General features: G+C 54.3%; 1 protein-coding gene across 3 annotated transcripts; it reads left to right on the forward strand.

Annotated features, from left to right (window-relative positions):
* Positions 1 to 1528: 1528 nt before the first annotated feature.
* On the forward strand, positions 1529 to 14771 carry VPS45 (vacuolar protein sorting 45 homolog). Of its 3 annotated transcripts, XM_015650313.1 has the most exons (15): positions 1529 to 1681; positions 1774 to 1908; positions 2188 to 2248; positions 2746 to 2825; positions 3392 to 3460; positions 3720 to 3857; positions 4210 to 4320; positions 5571 to 5705; positions 5994 to 6107; positions 6359 to 6526; positions 8906 to 9064; positions 10024 to 10131; positions 10380 to 10501; positions 11853 to 11984; positions 14279 to 14771. In XM_015650313.1, exons 1-15 carry the CDS (start codon positions 1589 to 1591, stop codon positions 14364 to 14366), a joined length of 1713 nt encoding a protein of 570 aa, XP_015505799.1. In that variant the 5' UTR covers positions 1529 to 1588; the 3' UTR covers positions 14367 to 14771. The 3 variants fall into 3 exon arrangements, with proteins under 3 accessions (XP_015505799.1, XP_015505800.1, XP_015505801.1); XM_015650314.3 differs by lacking the exons at positions 10380 to 10501; positions 11853 to 11984; positions 14279 to 14771 and having other exon boundaries at positions 8906 to 9054; positions 9095 to 10117; XM_015650315.3 differs by lacking the exons at positions 10380 to 10501; positions 11853 to 11984; positions 14279 to 14771 and having other exon boundaries at positions 8906 to 9054; positions 9173 to 10117.
* Positions 14772 to 15429: the final 658 nt, after the last annotated feature.

Below are 15429 nucleotides of genomic sequence, written 5' to 3' on the forward strand. Positions count from 1 at the left end.
CTTTTCAAATAATGGACACCAAATTCGATCCCTTAAAATAGCTGTGGCATAATCCCAGACAATCCTATTGCCTCAACTTAGGGACCAACATCCGTCCTCGTGCTGGGCCAGTGCTGACAGGCCCAGGGCAGTTATTGGTGAGGTTAGATCAGGGTTATTTACAGAAATTATGCTTGAATAAATTCTTAAGGAAGGTTTAAATTAAAAATTACAGCAAATGCAGAGGTCTTTTTCCAGCCTAGACAATTGCATGATTCCAACCACTCCTAGGACATGGAACTGTTCTCCTACCCCCCCAGACATCCTGTGGGGAATGAAAAGTATAAAATTTCTGCAGAATAAAAGTTGTTTAAAATGTTCTACCTGCAAGCCAGGGATAAACATCCCACTAAAAAGCCTCAGAGATTTGGTTTGTGATTCATTTCATTAAAATGGCACAAGAATGGGGTTGTCTTCCCTAAGGACAAGGACAAAAATGGATTTAAAGAGGAGATGACGCCCTGGGTTTGGTTAGTTCACAAGTAAAATGCAAAAGCATTTCCAAGGAAACTGGACAATAACTAAACCAGCACTTTACAGACACTTAATCATTTGACAGTAAGGCCAGAAAACAATCAAATGCAATTAAATCCCGAATTTTTCTTCCATTTGCCATTATCCTGTATCTTCTGGAGTGTGTGAGCACCCACACACTCCTTAAGGCATCAGTTTGGATATGAGAAACAAAATCAGGGAAGAAATAAAAAAAAAAAAAAAAGGAAATATTGGAATTGTATTTTCCTAAGTAAATCCCTATTTAAACCACTCAAATCTTTGGGGTTTGTATGAAGCTCTGCACATGAGCAGAACTCCCCAGCCTCCAGGAAAGAAGACCCGAAGTTTGGAAGTGAAAAGTAGAATCTCGGCAGGAAATTGAAGGATTAAAGATGACAAAGGCGTACATCACTGAGAAGAGGGGAACCGCTTAATTGGAAGTGAAAGGCAGGCCATAATCATGAATTAATTGTTATCCCCTACTATAAATAGGGCTTTGGCAGCAGCTCTGTCCCGCCGGGAATAGCACCTAATCGCGGCCCCGGCGATTAGCGGGGCCAGGCGGGTCCCGGAGGGTCCAGCGAGCGGCTCGCTCCGTGTTCAGTGAAACCGAGTCACGTCCTTTGTCCCTGGGGACCCCAGGGGACCCTCGGGTGTGCCGGGCCTTCCTGGGGGCTTGGCCTGGGTGGATCTGGGGATGCTTGGGGTTTTGGAGTGGGTTTGGGTAGATTTGGAGGGGGTTTGTGCGTGTTGGGGTGGGCTTAGGTGGGTTCGGGTGGATTTGGGTTTCAGGGTGGATTTAGCATAGGTTGGTGTGTGTGTGTTATTTTAAGGTAGGTTTGAGTGGGTCTAAGCGTGTCTGGGATGAATCCGGTTGGGCTCAGTCTCCATCCACTCCGCCGCCCCTCGCCCCTCGCAGCGCTGGGGCGGGGGAGCTCCCCCGGGCCGGGCCCCGGAGCACTCCCGCTGCCGGACTACAGCTCCCAGCAGGCGCCGGGGCCGGGCGGGCCTGAGGCGGGCCCGGGCAGCCCGCTGCAGGAGCATCCCCGCCAAGATGAACGCGGTGCTGGCGGTCCGGCAGTACGTGTCCAAGATGATCGAGGACAGCGGCCCCGGCATGAAGGTGCTGCTGATGGACCGGGAGACGGTGAGCGGCGGGGCCGGGAGCGCGGAGGGCGGCGGGGCCGGGAGCCGGGCCCGGGGCCGCCGTGACGGGCGCTGTCCCTCTGCCGCCCTCAGACCGGCGCCGTGAGCGTGGTGTACACCCAGTCCGAGATCCTGCAGCGCGAGGTTTATCTCTTCGAGCGCCTCGACTCCCCCAACAGGGAGCCCATGAAGCACCTCAAGGCCATCTGCTTCCTGCGGCCCACCAAGGTACGGACCGAAGTGGGAGGAAGCAGCCTCAAATCGTGCTGGGGAGGTTTAGGTTGGATATTCAGGAAATTTCCTTCTTGGAAAGGGTTGTTCAGCCCTGGCACAGGGCAGTGGTCGAGCCACCGTCCCTGGGATTGTTCAGTTCCATGTGGATGTGGCAGCTGGCCTTGGCAGTGCTGGGGGAATGGCCAAGATCCCTCCCAGAGGCTTTTCCAACCCTAACAATTCCATGATTCCTTATCCTTTAACTCTGCTCTCCCTGGTGCTATTTCCATCCAGGAGAATGTGGAGCTTCTGGTGCAGGAGCTGCGAAGGCCCAAGTACAGTGTCTACTTCATCTGTGAGTAATGGAGAGCCCAGGGGTCCTGGAGGTCCATAAATCTGGAACAGGCTCCGTGTCCCAGGGTGGGTAGGGCAGGTTCCACAGCTTGGTGCGGATCACACGGCACCTTCCTGTGCTGGGTGTATCGGGCAGGGGCTTCCCACGCGTGCTGCTCGTGCCACAGAACGTTCCATGAGTTTGGGAATGAGGCAGAATGACTCCAGCCGGTTTGGGGTTGAAGTCCAGTCCTCCAGCCCAGGAATTAGTCAGTGGGATCCCAGGAACTGGGTGAAGTGGCCTCTAGATGTCATTGTGGCTCTGCAGGATGCAGCGGGAGCAGGCGCTGGGGAGATGGGCAGGGAATGAGTTCAGAGCATCCCTGGGAGGTGGCTCAGGATTCCAACACCTGCAGGTGTAGGGTTAGAGGGTCTCTGTGGGATCTGCTCCTGCTCTGGAGGGGATCAGACTATGCCATCCCACAGGGTCTCCACTGTCCCTTCCCTGTTTCCTCCCAGATTTCAGCAATGTCATCAGCAAGAGTGATGTGAAGGCTTTGGCTGAGGCCGATGAGCAGGAGGTCGTGGCTGAAGTCCAGGTGAAGTTTGGATGTTTTAGGTAGATCCAAACCCAAAAGCAAAGGGAAGCCCAGGCTGCCAGACACTGGGAGCAGGAGGGCTCTTGTTCCCAACTGGTGCGTGACAGGCCTGTGTGGGATGAGGGACGGACACAAATGTGGGATGAAGAGCTAAAAGAAAGAAAAGGCCCCATTTCTCTATGCCATCCGCTTTCACAGCTGCTGCTATTCTTGGTGTCTCACAAGGTGCTGCCAAGTACAAATCCATGTGGATGTGGCACTTGGGGACACGGTTTAGTGATGGCCTTGGCATTGCTGGAGGGATAGCTGGACTTAATGGTCTTAAAGGGCTTTTCCAAAGTCAGTAATTCCATGATTCCATGTTTGTGGTGCTGATGAAGAGCTGGGCACTGGAGTAATACGAATGGGAGGGGAGTTGTCAGTGGGATTGGAGGGGTTTGGGGTGGAGGAAGGAAGTCTGAGCCAATGTGTCCAGGAGGTGGTTGGGTCTGGATGGCCAGTGCTGGCACATGGCTCTGGCTGGGGTCAGGGTTAGAGACACAGGACTGTCCTGCTCCCCTCCCCAGGAGTTCTACGGCGACTACATTGCGGTGAACCCGCACGTCTTCTCCCTCAACCTCCTGGGCTGCTGTCGGGTAGGAACATGGCGAGTTGTCCTTGCATTGGGTAATGCACAGCCCTCATAAACCGGGGCCATGGGGGGCTGCTGGAGGGGCCAGGCGAGGGGAATAGGCCTTGGCATGGAGAGGAACACCGGGGAGTTTGGGTTCAGCCCCTGGGTACCTGCTGCTCCAGTGCAGCTGTGCTTTCCTGTGGGACTTCAGGACTTAAAAACAAGGATGTGGGAAAGTTTGGGACCAATGCATCCATGTGAGGTGCAGCCTTTCCTTGCAGGGCCGCAGCTGGGACCCAGCTCAGCTCACCAGAACAACCCAGGGGCTCACTGCTCTGCTGCTGTCCCTGAAGAAGTGCCCCATGATCCGGTACCAGCTGTCCTCGGAGCCAGCAAAGCGCTTGGCCGAGTGCGTGAAGGTGAGAGGAACCCACAGCGCGTCCCTTTGGGATGAATTCAGCCTTGGTTGGTTTTTCACGTGTGGATCCACCGGGAGGAAACACCTGTTTTCAGCCAGTTCCTGTAAATTCCATCATTTACTTTGAGGCCCAGCAGTGGGCAGGTCATGTCCCGCTCTGCTTCCAGAGCAGCAGCTGGAGTTCTACAGCATTCCTGGGAGCAGTGTCCCAGTTCCCTGGGGCCTTCAGCTCCTCCCTGGCAGTGCAGACAAAGCAGCACGGTTGGGGTCTCACCCTCCCTTCCCTGTGTGCCTAAGTCCACACTGGAGACTTTTCCAGCCGCTCAAGTGGGATTTTTCCCATTTCTCCACAGCAAGTGATCACGAAGGAGTATGAGCTGTTTGATTTCCGGCGCACCGAGGTCCCTCCCCTGCTCCTCATCCTGGACCGGTCGGACGATGCCATCACCCCACTCCTGAACCAGGTGAGTCACGCCCAGGTGTGTCAGGCTGGGGCAGGGGTGGGAATCCTGTAGCAGCTGGAGTTCTACACCTGGCAGGTCATGAGTTGGATGTAGGACTTGCTTCTGACCCCCAGTCCCTGCAAAATCCCTCTTTTATCCCCTGCCTAGGTTTTCCAGACCTGAGTGAGGGTTGTTTGTGCTGGCGTCAGTGGCTGATGGATGCAGCACCCTGGAAAATAGGGCCACTGGCACTTCTGTGTGGCTTCTGGAGCCCCAGTGCTTTGTAGGGCCTTTCCCAAGGGTTGTTTGTGTGGGCAGCACACAGCTGTCGAGTGACCTTGCCCTGCTGAGTCTCCCTCTATTATTGATAGATTTGCTGGGAGCTGTTGGATTTATTTGTTCCATGCTGTGCTGCAGATCCTGGCAGGATCTGTTGGTCTCCCTTCATTTCTGTGAGGTTCCCTTGGAACCTGGGGATCAGGACCTGCACCTGGGTGGGATCAGCAGCCCCAGAGCTGCTGTAACACCGGTTCTGCAGGAACTGGAGGTGACATCTGTGTCACAGAGGGGTGTGGCTGTCAGACCAGCTCACACCTGGTTTGTGGTGTTTAGGACTGTGCTCAGCACTGGGTGGTATCTGCTGTTCAGGATTTCCTATCTCAAAGAGATTCCTGGGGATGTAAATGGAGTGTTGGGCATGGCAGGGCTGTGATCAGCTGTCACTGTTCTCTCTGGGTTATTATTAGACTTTTCAGGATAAAAATAGAAATGCCTGATGTGCAGAAATTCTCCTGCCAGTGGAGCATGTAGGGAATTGTGCAGTGGAACTGTGGGACCTCTCCTTGCCCAGGAAGAAAGTTGGGGGATTTGGTGGCCAACAGAGGTTTTGGAACAGGAATGTTAATCCCCATCCCTCTTCAGTCTCTTTTGAAGGTACCTATAAGAATTCCTGATCTGGTGGGAGGTGTCCCTGCCATGAACAGGATGGGTTTAATGTCCCTTGCAACCCAAACCATCCCATGATACTGTGATTCTGGAATGGCCCTGGAGGGGGGCAGTTTCCCTCTGCACTGTGTCCCCATCTGACGATTTATCAGTGATGTTTATTTTCATTGGAATGTCCTGGCTGGTTTGAGGGATGCACTCCCAGACTCTGCTGTGTGTCCTGGGGTAGCAGCAGCAGCTCTGGCTGGGTTCAGCTGAAGTCCATTGATTTCCCAGTGCTGTGTCTCACCAAGGTCATCCCTTTGCCTTCCTCTGTCCCCTGGCAGTGGACGTACCAGGCCATGGTCCACGAGCTGCTGGGGATCAACAACAACCGCATCGACCTGTCCCGGGTGCCAGGGATCAGCAAGGACCTGCGGGAGGTCGTCCTGTCCGCTGAGAACGATGAGTTCTACGCCAATGTAGGTGTCGCAGGGGGGGCTTTGCCTGCTCCCAGATCTGGGAGTTTGCCATGGGAAAGGAGCTTCTTGATGACTTTGAGCTTCAGGGTGGGGATGTGCCATTTGTGACCGTCGGTGTGCAGCACCAGTGACATCTGACATGAGAGAACATGTCCTGTTTGTAGTTTGATTTCAAACCGTGCTGCAGGTTTTGGGGGATGGAGCCACCTTCTCCCAGCTGCTCAAGGATCTTCCTTGGCCAAGACTCTCAAGTAAGTTTCCCTCTGCTTCCCATCTTGTTCCACACAGAACATGTACCTGAACTTCGCTGAGATTGGCACCAACATCAAGAACCTGATGGAGGATTTCCAGAGGAGGAAGCCAAAGGAGCAGCAGAAGCTGGAGTCCATTGCGGATATGAAGGTATGGACAAAGTTCACCCCAGCTGTGTCCCATCCTTCAGTGTTAAGAGTAAATAAAAAGTACATCCCTCCCAGAAATCTCCTGGTAATGAGAGAAATCCTGTGGGCTCCTGGGATCAAGGTGTCTGATTCTCTGCACACCTGCACAAGGCTTGGATTGCTGGGAATTTGTACAGTTTATGGCTGGCTGCACCTATCTTCTGTCTCCTGCTTTTCCCTGGAAGCACCTACTGCCTCAGTTTCCCATCACAGGCCTTTGTGGAGAACTACCCTCAGTTCAAGAAGATGTCAGGCACGGTGTCCAAGCACGTGACAGTGGTGGGGGAACTGTCACGGCTCGTGGCGGAGCGGAACCTGCTGGAGGTGTCAGAGGTGGAGCAGGAGCTGGCCTGCCAGAGTGACCATTCCAGTGCCCTCCAGGTACTCATCCTGGCTCTGGATTGGGAGGGGTGGGTTTCATCCCGTCACTCCCCTGGGAGTGAGGATTTGCTGCTGGGAGGCAGTGGGAGCTCTGTATGGATACCCTGTGGGGAGGGACACTGGATGTGGAATTGCTCTTCGGTGCTCAGCTCAGATGGGAATGAGTCATCGTTAATAACTGGCTTGAGAAGCATCTTTGCAAATGCTGTCCTTACATCCCACAATCCAACATTCTTTCATTATATTCAGCCAGTTGTCTTCTGGCAGGAACCCAGATAAAACAACCTCAGATACTATGCAGGAGCTGTTGTGTTTGTTGGGCAGGAGAAGAGCTGGAATCCATGGAATTGTCTTTATCAATTTTTTTAAGAAAAACCACTGGAAAGGGTCTTAGATCCAAGATTTCTTTGGCAGAGAGGCCTGGAAAAGCTGGAGAGGCTCTGTGTCAGCTGAACGTGGCCCCTTGTGCCGTGACCAGAGCAGGGTCTGGCAGAGTCAGTGGTGATGCGTTTGGGCTGGTGTTCAACAGCAGCATTGGGACGGGGCTGGCTCAGAGCAGGGTTGGAGCAGCCACTTCTGAGAAATGATTCCTTGATTTTCGGTAGCAGAGGGGGATTCCCAACATGTAACAGACCCTTGCGTGGCACTGGGGAGGCAGAAGGACTGGGAAATGAGGAAAAGCATCTCCAGCAGGTTTGAGATCAGTTTCTTCCCCACCTCTGTAACTCTGAATAGCAGGTGGGGGCTGAGGAGATAGCCCTGGACTGTCCCCAGAGGTAGAATGTGCTCCCATCCCCTGAGCTGATGCTTCCCTATGGACCAGCGAGTGCAGGGATGGGCTTCCATAGCTGGTGTCTGGCAGGATTTACATGGCTGAGTGTGGAACTGGGAATGCAGCCAGAAATGTGTTTGCTGGAAGCAGCCTCTGAGGTCCTCACGCTGTATCACTGTCTCAGCTCAGGTTGTTGCAGTTTAAAAGTCAAATATTCCCAGTCTGCTCCCTCCTATGCCATGAGCCATGATTTTTGATGGAATATACGCATAGCACGGAGCTGGTGCCAGGTGAATCCTGGTGTTCCTGGGGTCGCCTTGGTCTTGCTCTACAGAAAGTGTTTCTGTAGTTCTAGAGCAGAAATGCTGCCTCAGTTTCCTTCCAGCCCTGTGCCTGAAGAGCCCTGTTTTATTGCCAGCAGCTGAAGCCACTGGAAGATATGCTTGGAAGTAAATCCCTGTCAGTGGGATCTTTGTCCCTGCAGCCACCCTGCCTTGGGCTGTCCCTGCTGCGGCTCCCAATGGCTGCAGGAGGGGCAAGGCCAGGGCACAAGAAGCAGCAGCCAGAGCCCGGAATAAGAGTGGAATTGTTCTCCCTTGATGTCACTTCAGGGATTGTTGGCTATCTTGTGGCCTTGGGCTCCCCAGTCCAGGACATTTGAGTTCTTCCTCCCCTGGGCTCTCATTAACCCTGACACAGTGCATGAGCCCTGGGAGCTGAATGGAGGGTTGGAATCCCGGCTCCTCCCATGGACAATGGCTGTTCTGTTCTCTGCTTCCCACTGGTCCTGCCAGCACAGGAACCTCCCTGGGGCTCTGGCCTTCCCCTCACAGGTGAATTCCTGACCTTGAAATTCCTCTTGATCCTCCTCACAGCCAGGATTTTATGCTGTGTTTTTGTCACTAGTCAGCATCAGTCAAATAGATGCCAACAAACATCTGGGCCAGGGTGATGAATCCAGCAGCAGATCAGGAGTGGTAACAGATCCCTGCTCTTCCCTATAACTGGAATCTCTGTTTCCATACTTTAATTCCTTCCCTCCTTTGCTTCCAAATGTGCAGCTTATTCCTCCACATCTCACATCCAAAGGTTTGATTGATGCCTCTGCCTTGCACCTTCCAAAAAGGAAATGGAGTTTGAGGGATTGCCTGAGGGGTTTTTTGGAGCCGGTATAGTGGTGGAACCAGTGGGGTGGCTCTGCTGAAGCTGGAGGGACCCAGGCAGAGCTTGGAGGTGTCTGAAAGTGCCTGTGCACAACTTCCCCCTCCTGCAGCACCACAAGGGGCTCAGGACCCATCTGAGGTGGGTTGTGAATTCCCAGCTCCATGGAAAGATCCAAACCCAAATTGTACTCCAGTAAATCCACCTGTGGAACACCTGAGGAGCCAGGCTGTGGGGTTTATGCTGCAATTGGATTCTCTTGCATTGCTCCTGTGGCAGTGTTGTTGCTGGGCAGCAACACCAGTGGAACCAGTCTGATAAGTGACTGATAAGTGACACTGATAAGACAGTGACACAGTGAAGGCAGTCTGACTCGGGGTTAGGGTTAGGGTTAGGGTGCCCCTGCGGGCACCGGGGCAGTCCCTGATGTGCCGTGTGTCCCGCAGAGCGTGCGGCGGCTGCTGCAGAGCCCGCGGGTGTCGGAGCTGGACGCGGCTCGGCTGGTGATGCTCTACGCGCTGCGCTATGAACGCCACGGCAGCAGCGGCCTCCCGGCACTGCTGGAGGAGCTGCGCAGCCGTGGCGGCACCGACAGGTACCGCAAGGTAACCCCGGGCTGGGGCAGGACTGGACAGGTACCGCAAGGTAACCCCGGGCAGGGCAGGAGTGGACAGGTACCGCAAGGTAACCCCGGGCAGGGCAGGAGTGGACAGGTACCGCAAGGTAACCCCGGGCTGGGGCAGGACTGGACAGGTACCGCAAGGTAACCCCGGGCAGGGCAGGAGTGGACAGGTACCGCAAGGTAATCCCGGGGCGGGGCAGGAGCAAGCAGCCCCAGTGTATTCATAGACAGGATGGGGGAATCCCTGCTCTTTGGGGTGAAACCTGCCTACTCCAGGTCAGCCCAGGGCTATGTTATTGCACAGAACCCTGAGCTCCGCTGGGACCTGTGGGTGTGGCTTTAAAAGGTGTTTTAAATAATTGAATTTATTTCCATTTCCTAAATCAGTGATGTTGGGGGTTGGACTCCAGAGATCCCTTCCACTCCTGACTAGTCTTTGATTCTGTAATGTTATGAAGGATTTAATAATGAAGGGACGGCAGGAGCCTGCTGGGAGGAGGAGTGTGGCACATACATGGGCCTGGGATGTGCTTCCTTTCTTCTTTTCCTCCCCCACTTTTCCCAGCTTCTGCAGCACAGGCAGTGGCTGCAGTGAAGGGCTGGGGATGGAGAGGAGCTGGCAGGGAGGGAACAGGCGATGGTGCCAGGAGCAGCTGGGGAGGAGGTGGAGGAGCGGGATGATGTCACCTCGTGTGGAGGAGCTGATGTCGCTGCTGCAGGCGATGGAGATGAAGCCTCTCCTCAAGCAGGAGGGTCGGGGTGGGCTGGGGGTCATGGGGGTGCTGCTGCTCTGTCCCCTCACCTCCATGTGCTGTTCCATTGGGATCCTCTCCGTGGCTCCTTGTCCCTGTTCCACACCTCCAGGAGGTGTCTGCAGTGACTCCTCAGCACAGCCTGGAGCTGTTCCCAGGCTGACAGGGCTCCTGCCCTCTCCCTGCACAGCTGGTGTCCGCCGTGGTGGAGTATGGAGGGAAGCGGGTCCGAGGCAGTGACCTGTTCAGCCCCAAGGATGCCGTGGCCATCACCAAGCAGTTCCTCAAAGGCCTGAAGGTACCGAGCTGCCTTGGGGAAACGAGGAGACAGTCTCAAGGAAAACTGCAGGGCTGGCAGGAATGCTGTGGGCTGCTGGCTCAGGACTGGGGTTTCACAGTGAGGGCAGTGGTTTCAGGGTGTGATTCCACTGAGCAGCAGTGCTGGAGAGCTTCTCAATCCCAAATTCAGGGGTAGTACCTACTGTGCCTCTACTGATCCTCCTTCCTTGCTGGACGACTTCCTAAAGAGCTTTTCTCCTGCTGCAGGGCATTGAGAATGTGTACACCCAGCACCAGCCCCTGCTCCAGGAAACCCTGGACCAACTCATCAAGGGAAAGCTCAAGGACAGCCAGTATCCCTACCTGGGCCCCAACACACTCCGGGACAGGTACACGGGGCCTTTGGGGCAGAGCCTGCACTGGGACACACTGGCTGCCCCTGGCACTGGGACATCCCTGGTGTCCCTGCAGTGGGGTTGGACTGATTCTGGATAGAGCTGGGGCTTGGCACAGAAATCTCTTGGATGTGGAGGTCTCGTATCCCCAGGAATGTTCCCAGGACTGGGATATGTCTCATCCTGGCTTGCCTTGCTGGCCTGGATGTGCCATTCCCATTGGGAGGCTCAGGTGAAGGATGAAGCCCTCACTCATCAGAGCTGACTCTGTGATGGCTGTGCCATCTGGTGTTTGGGGACTGCCAAAAATAGTCCAACTGCAGCTCTCCTGCCTGAGCCAGTACTGTTCCCAATGGAAATGGGATCCTGCTGGAGAGGGTCATGCAGACCTAACCCAGACTCTGGGGAGACACAGGCTCTGTGGAATTAGAGGTGATAGAGCTCACATTGGAAAAGGACTGCACTCACTTTTCATGAGTTTTCTTTCCTCCATCCCCTTGGGATGTGGTGTGGAGATCCTGGAAATCTAGCGGCCAACATGCTCCCTCTGTGCCTGTGTCCCAACCAGGCAGGAGCAGCTTTGCTCTGGGTCATGCTGTCCATGCAGTGATCCAAGGAAGAAATCCCTGATGTTGGTCCTTGCAAGGGCTTGGGAGGGTGGTTACAGGAGAGGGAAGGAGCAGCTCATGTGAAAGCAGGACATGCACAGCACACCTGAGTTTGTGTTGGGATGGAGGACGGCGCTTCCCTCCTTTCCCCTCTTCCTCTTAGCTTCTCTCCACCATCCCACATTTTCCTGCTGACTGGGAAATGTTTCCTCAGGTGAACTGAGGCACAAATCCTGGCAGTTCCTGATCAGTCACAAGTGTGAGCTGCCCTGAGCCTGGGAGCTCCAAGGCAGCGCTGTGTCCTTGCCTGACTCCAGAATCGATCCTCATTTCCCAGCCCCAGCAGATCATGCATTAAACATGGGCGTGTGGATCCACAGGGGTCGGGGTGGTGCTGCTGGAGGCTACTCAGGGTGAAAGTTCAAGAGAGGAGAGGTTTTGGGGGATTCAGTGGGCTGTTTTCAGCTCTGAGCCCGGCATGTCACAGGGATAAAGGAGGCTCTGGAGGAGGCACCCTGGGGATCATGCATGACTGCCTCCAAGGTGCAGGATTTATCCTTGGCTTTGTCTGATCCCAACTCAATATTTGTGGCTTCTCCATCCCAGAAAGTGTCCAAGGCCAGGTTGGACAGGGCTTGGATCCACCTGGTCTGGTGGAAGGTGTCCCTGCTGTGAACAAGATGAGCTCTTAGGTCCCTTCAGCCCAAACCATTCCGTGATTTGTGCCTTTATCCCAGGCCTCAGGACATTATCGTGTTCCTCATCGGAGGGGCCACCTACGAGGAGGCTCTGGCTGTGTTCAACCTGAATCGCTCCAACCCTGGCGTCCGCATCGTCCTGGGTGGGACCACCATCCATAACACCAGGAGGTAAAATCCACCTCTCTGCAGAGCCTGCCTGTGAAACTGCTGGCACGGCAGGAATTTGGGATGCCTGTAGGATCCCCACATGGAAATGTGTGTCAGTGCTCCAGACCCAGCTCTGCTCATGGTGGCCCAGGGATACATCCCTGAGCTGAAGGTTTAACTTGTGTTTCTGTGAGTTCAAGGGTGGACTAGGAGAGTTTTCCATGGAGTTTTTCTAGTTTATAACACTGGGAAGCCACAGCAGCACATGGGAATTTAGCACTGAACGAAGCTGCAGCTGCTTTGCTAAAGGTGGGCAAAGATCCCTGTCAGTATGGAATTCCCAGTGGGAGATTATCTGGTTTATAAATACAAATAACTTCTCCTGAACCCAAATTACTCACTTTGGGCACAGGAAAGAATTGAGGCTACAGTGAGAATTGCTTCCCATCGGCACAGCTTGCTGCTGGCCAGGCAGGAGAGCAGGAATTCTCTCCAGATTCCCAGTGCTCAGTGTGGGAAAATCCTGAGTTGCTGCTGAAGCTCAGGATGTGCAGCTCCATCATTAGCTCCACTTGGATTGGTGCTGCTAGAAGCCACTCGGGCTGGTTTGGGCTCTGCTGCTGGGCAGTCCCTGAATTATTTACAGGAAAACTGGGATTCTGTATCCAAATTTGCATTTCCAAGAATGAAGTGGGGAAAAAAAGGAAAATAAAAGGGTGCTTTGGAAGGGCTGGATGTGGCTGGGTCCTGCCTGGGGAGGACAGCAAAGGGCCTGTTCTGAAACAGCCCTGTCCCAAATGATCCATTTTCCCTTGGATAAGGTTTCCCTGAGGATGGAAGGACAATAAAAACTGTCCACTGTTACCCACGATTCCAGCATGATCCCAGATCCCCTAGGATCAGGGATATCTCAGCACATCTGTGAGGAGGAAAGCCAGGTTTTAGTGTGTCCCAACCCCTCACGTAATCCATGACCTTGCTGATTCCTGCGGGATTAGGGCAGATATGTCACCAGAAACAAGGGGATTTGGGTGTTAATGCGCCGAGCAGCCGTGTAAGCACCTAATCCTGGTTCCATTGTTCTTATTCCCTGCTGGAACTGGGACCAACATCTGTGGGCCCAGAGGGGTGGCCCAAAGGATGGAGAATACGCTCTGCTCCTAGGGATTCCAGAGCAATTCCGCAGGGTTTGGAGGAGAAGGGGTTACAAAGGATCAATAATCGGATAAAAAGGGTTCCAGGAACATCTGGTGCTGGGGCTGACTCATCCTGGGCAGGTTGAGCATGAACCTGCTGGGACTAATCCCAGGATGTGGGGCCTGACCCAGTTACCCAGTTACAGCCGCAGTGGCAGCACTGGCTCCTCCTGAGGACCCTCCTCACTGTGCAAGGTCCATCTCTCCTGGGACTTCCATCTCCAGGCCCTGGTTGGGTGGAGCAGCTCTGGAGGTACCTGCAGATGCCTGTGCTGGGTCCTCACCTGTTCCTGAAGGGTCCTTGGAACAGCAGCCTCAGCAGGAGGATTTGTGCTGTGATGCAGCTCATCCCTGGAGGGCAGGCCGGAGTTTGGCTCTTGCCTGCAGTCACTCCAGACTGGGAATGTGCTCGGAGAGGTCATGCCAAGGGACCCTGAGGTGTCAGTGGTCAGAGGCACAACCTGCTCCAGACAGCACAGAACCAGGAGACCCTAAAAACACCAGTCATTCCCTGCCAGAGCTCAGTTCTGCCTGGTTGTAGTGCCTAAAAATAACCTGGAGGAGGGAGAGCCAGCTGCCAGAGCCTGTGCCAGAGCTGCTGCTCTTGTGGGCAGTGCCCTGGCTGTGCCCCCTCCCAGCTGTGTCTGATGGGACTCAGACCTAGGTGTTGCTGCAGGGTTCTGCAGGAGATTTTAGAGTTTTACTATTTTTCAAACCCCTCTCAAGATTCACAACCTGGGCAGGAAGAGCTGCTCCAGCCCCAGTTTTGGGGAATCCCATTTCTGTAGGATTTGTCGCATATCTTGGTTTGTATTTCTTTTTCTTTTTGGGTGTTTTTTTAAGCATTGCTGTTGAGATCACCTGATCAGCACATTGAGGGATGAGTCAGCCTGGGAATGGCCATGGTGTCTCATTGCCAGAGGAACCATCCTCCAGCAGCATCCTTCTGGCTGGGAGCATTCCTGGCTTTGGGAGCTGCTCCCAGCCGTGGGTGTGTGATGGCAGCGGGCCTGAGGCTTGTGCTGGGGACAGTCACAGCCCCTCTGGCCTTGGACACCTCTCGGACAAGTATCAGGGTGCCATGACCCTTATTGCACTGACCTGAACCTTTCCTGGCAGCTTCCTGGAGGAGGTCACAGCCACAGGATTCCGTGGTCGAAGCACTGACAGCTCCCAAGTCCCACCAAGGTCTAGCAGCCGACGGTGAATCCTGAAGGAATGAGTACTTTTTTGTACGTTGAGAGCTTTCCCAGAGCAGAGCAGGATCTTCCTGCCCTGCAGCTGGAGCTTCCCCTGCACACCCAGAATGACAGCGAATGCTGGAGCTGGCACTAGCCCAACAGCAAGGATGTGCCCCCACTGCAGCTCCTTCTTGTGCCATCACAAACAGCTCCAGGACTGGGATTGTCACCTGAGGAGAGCCTGGGAAAGCCCTTGAATCCCTGCAGCTCCTGGCTCTTTACCAGGACACACAGGATGAGTCCCATGAGGAACCCACAATGCTGCCCTGTGCTGGGGGAGCAGCTGTGGGGGTGTGGCTGGTGGGCACAAGAGCCCTTTGCTCCGCTGTCTGTATATGTTGAGTCCTATTAAATCCCCCTCTTTGGCCGAATCTGTCTGCTAGATGATTCCCACTTTCCCTTTCCCAATGCCACAAGGTGCAGCTCCTTTGCAGGAGCTTTTGCTCCCCTCCAGGACCATATCAAGGAGCCTGCAAATGCATTTCCAGCTCTGCTCCCTGGCCTCTAATCAGCACTTGACTGGGAATTAACAAGCCAGATCAAATGAAATGAGCTCCTAAATCCCTGGGAGTTATCTTGGCATCACAACTAAGTCCTGTTGATGTGGGAGAGAGCAAAGCCCTGCAAGGAGGAGGGAGCCTGGCCCTGGGGGTCCTGGGCAGTTCTTTGGGGAAGGGAGAGGAGAACACAACTTGTGCTGGGGTGGGTTCTCTCACAGCCAGAGGTGGAACTGGGTGGGCACTGGGTGAGTGAATTTTGGGTTGTTGGGACAGGCAGAGCTGCAAGTGAATTCCTCTGACAACCTGAGACCCCAGCAGAGGGGAGCTGAGTCACAGCTGTCAGAGGATACTGGGCAGCCCCCTGCCCCATCCAGTCCTCCAGCAGCCCCTTTCCCAGACACCAGCGCTGTAATTATTGCCAGAGACACAGAAAATCATGTGTCCTAATTAAACTCTGCTCACCTTCCAGGCAGCAGCTTCACACTTGATATCCAGAGGCAAAATGCTGTGTGTGGGGTGTTAAATACGT

The sequence above is a fragment of the Parus major genome, chromosome 25LG2 (genome assembly GCF_001522545.3).
Source record: "Parus major isolate Abel chromosome 25LG2, Parus_major1.1, whole genome shotgun sequence".
Classification (NCBI taxonomy): domain Eukaryota; kingdom Metazoa; phylum Chordata; class Aves; order Passeriformes; family Paridae; genus Parus; species Parus major.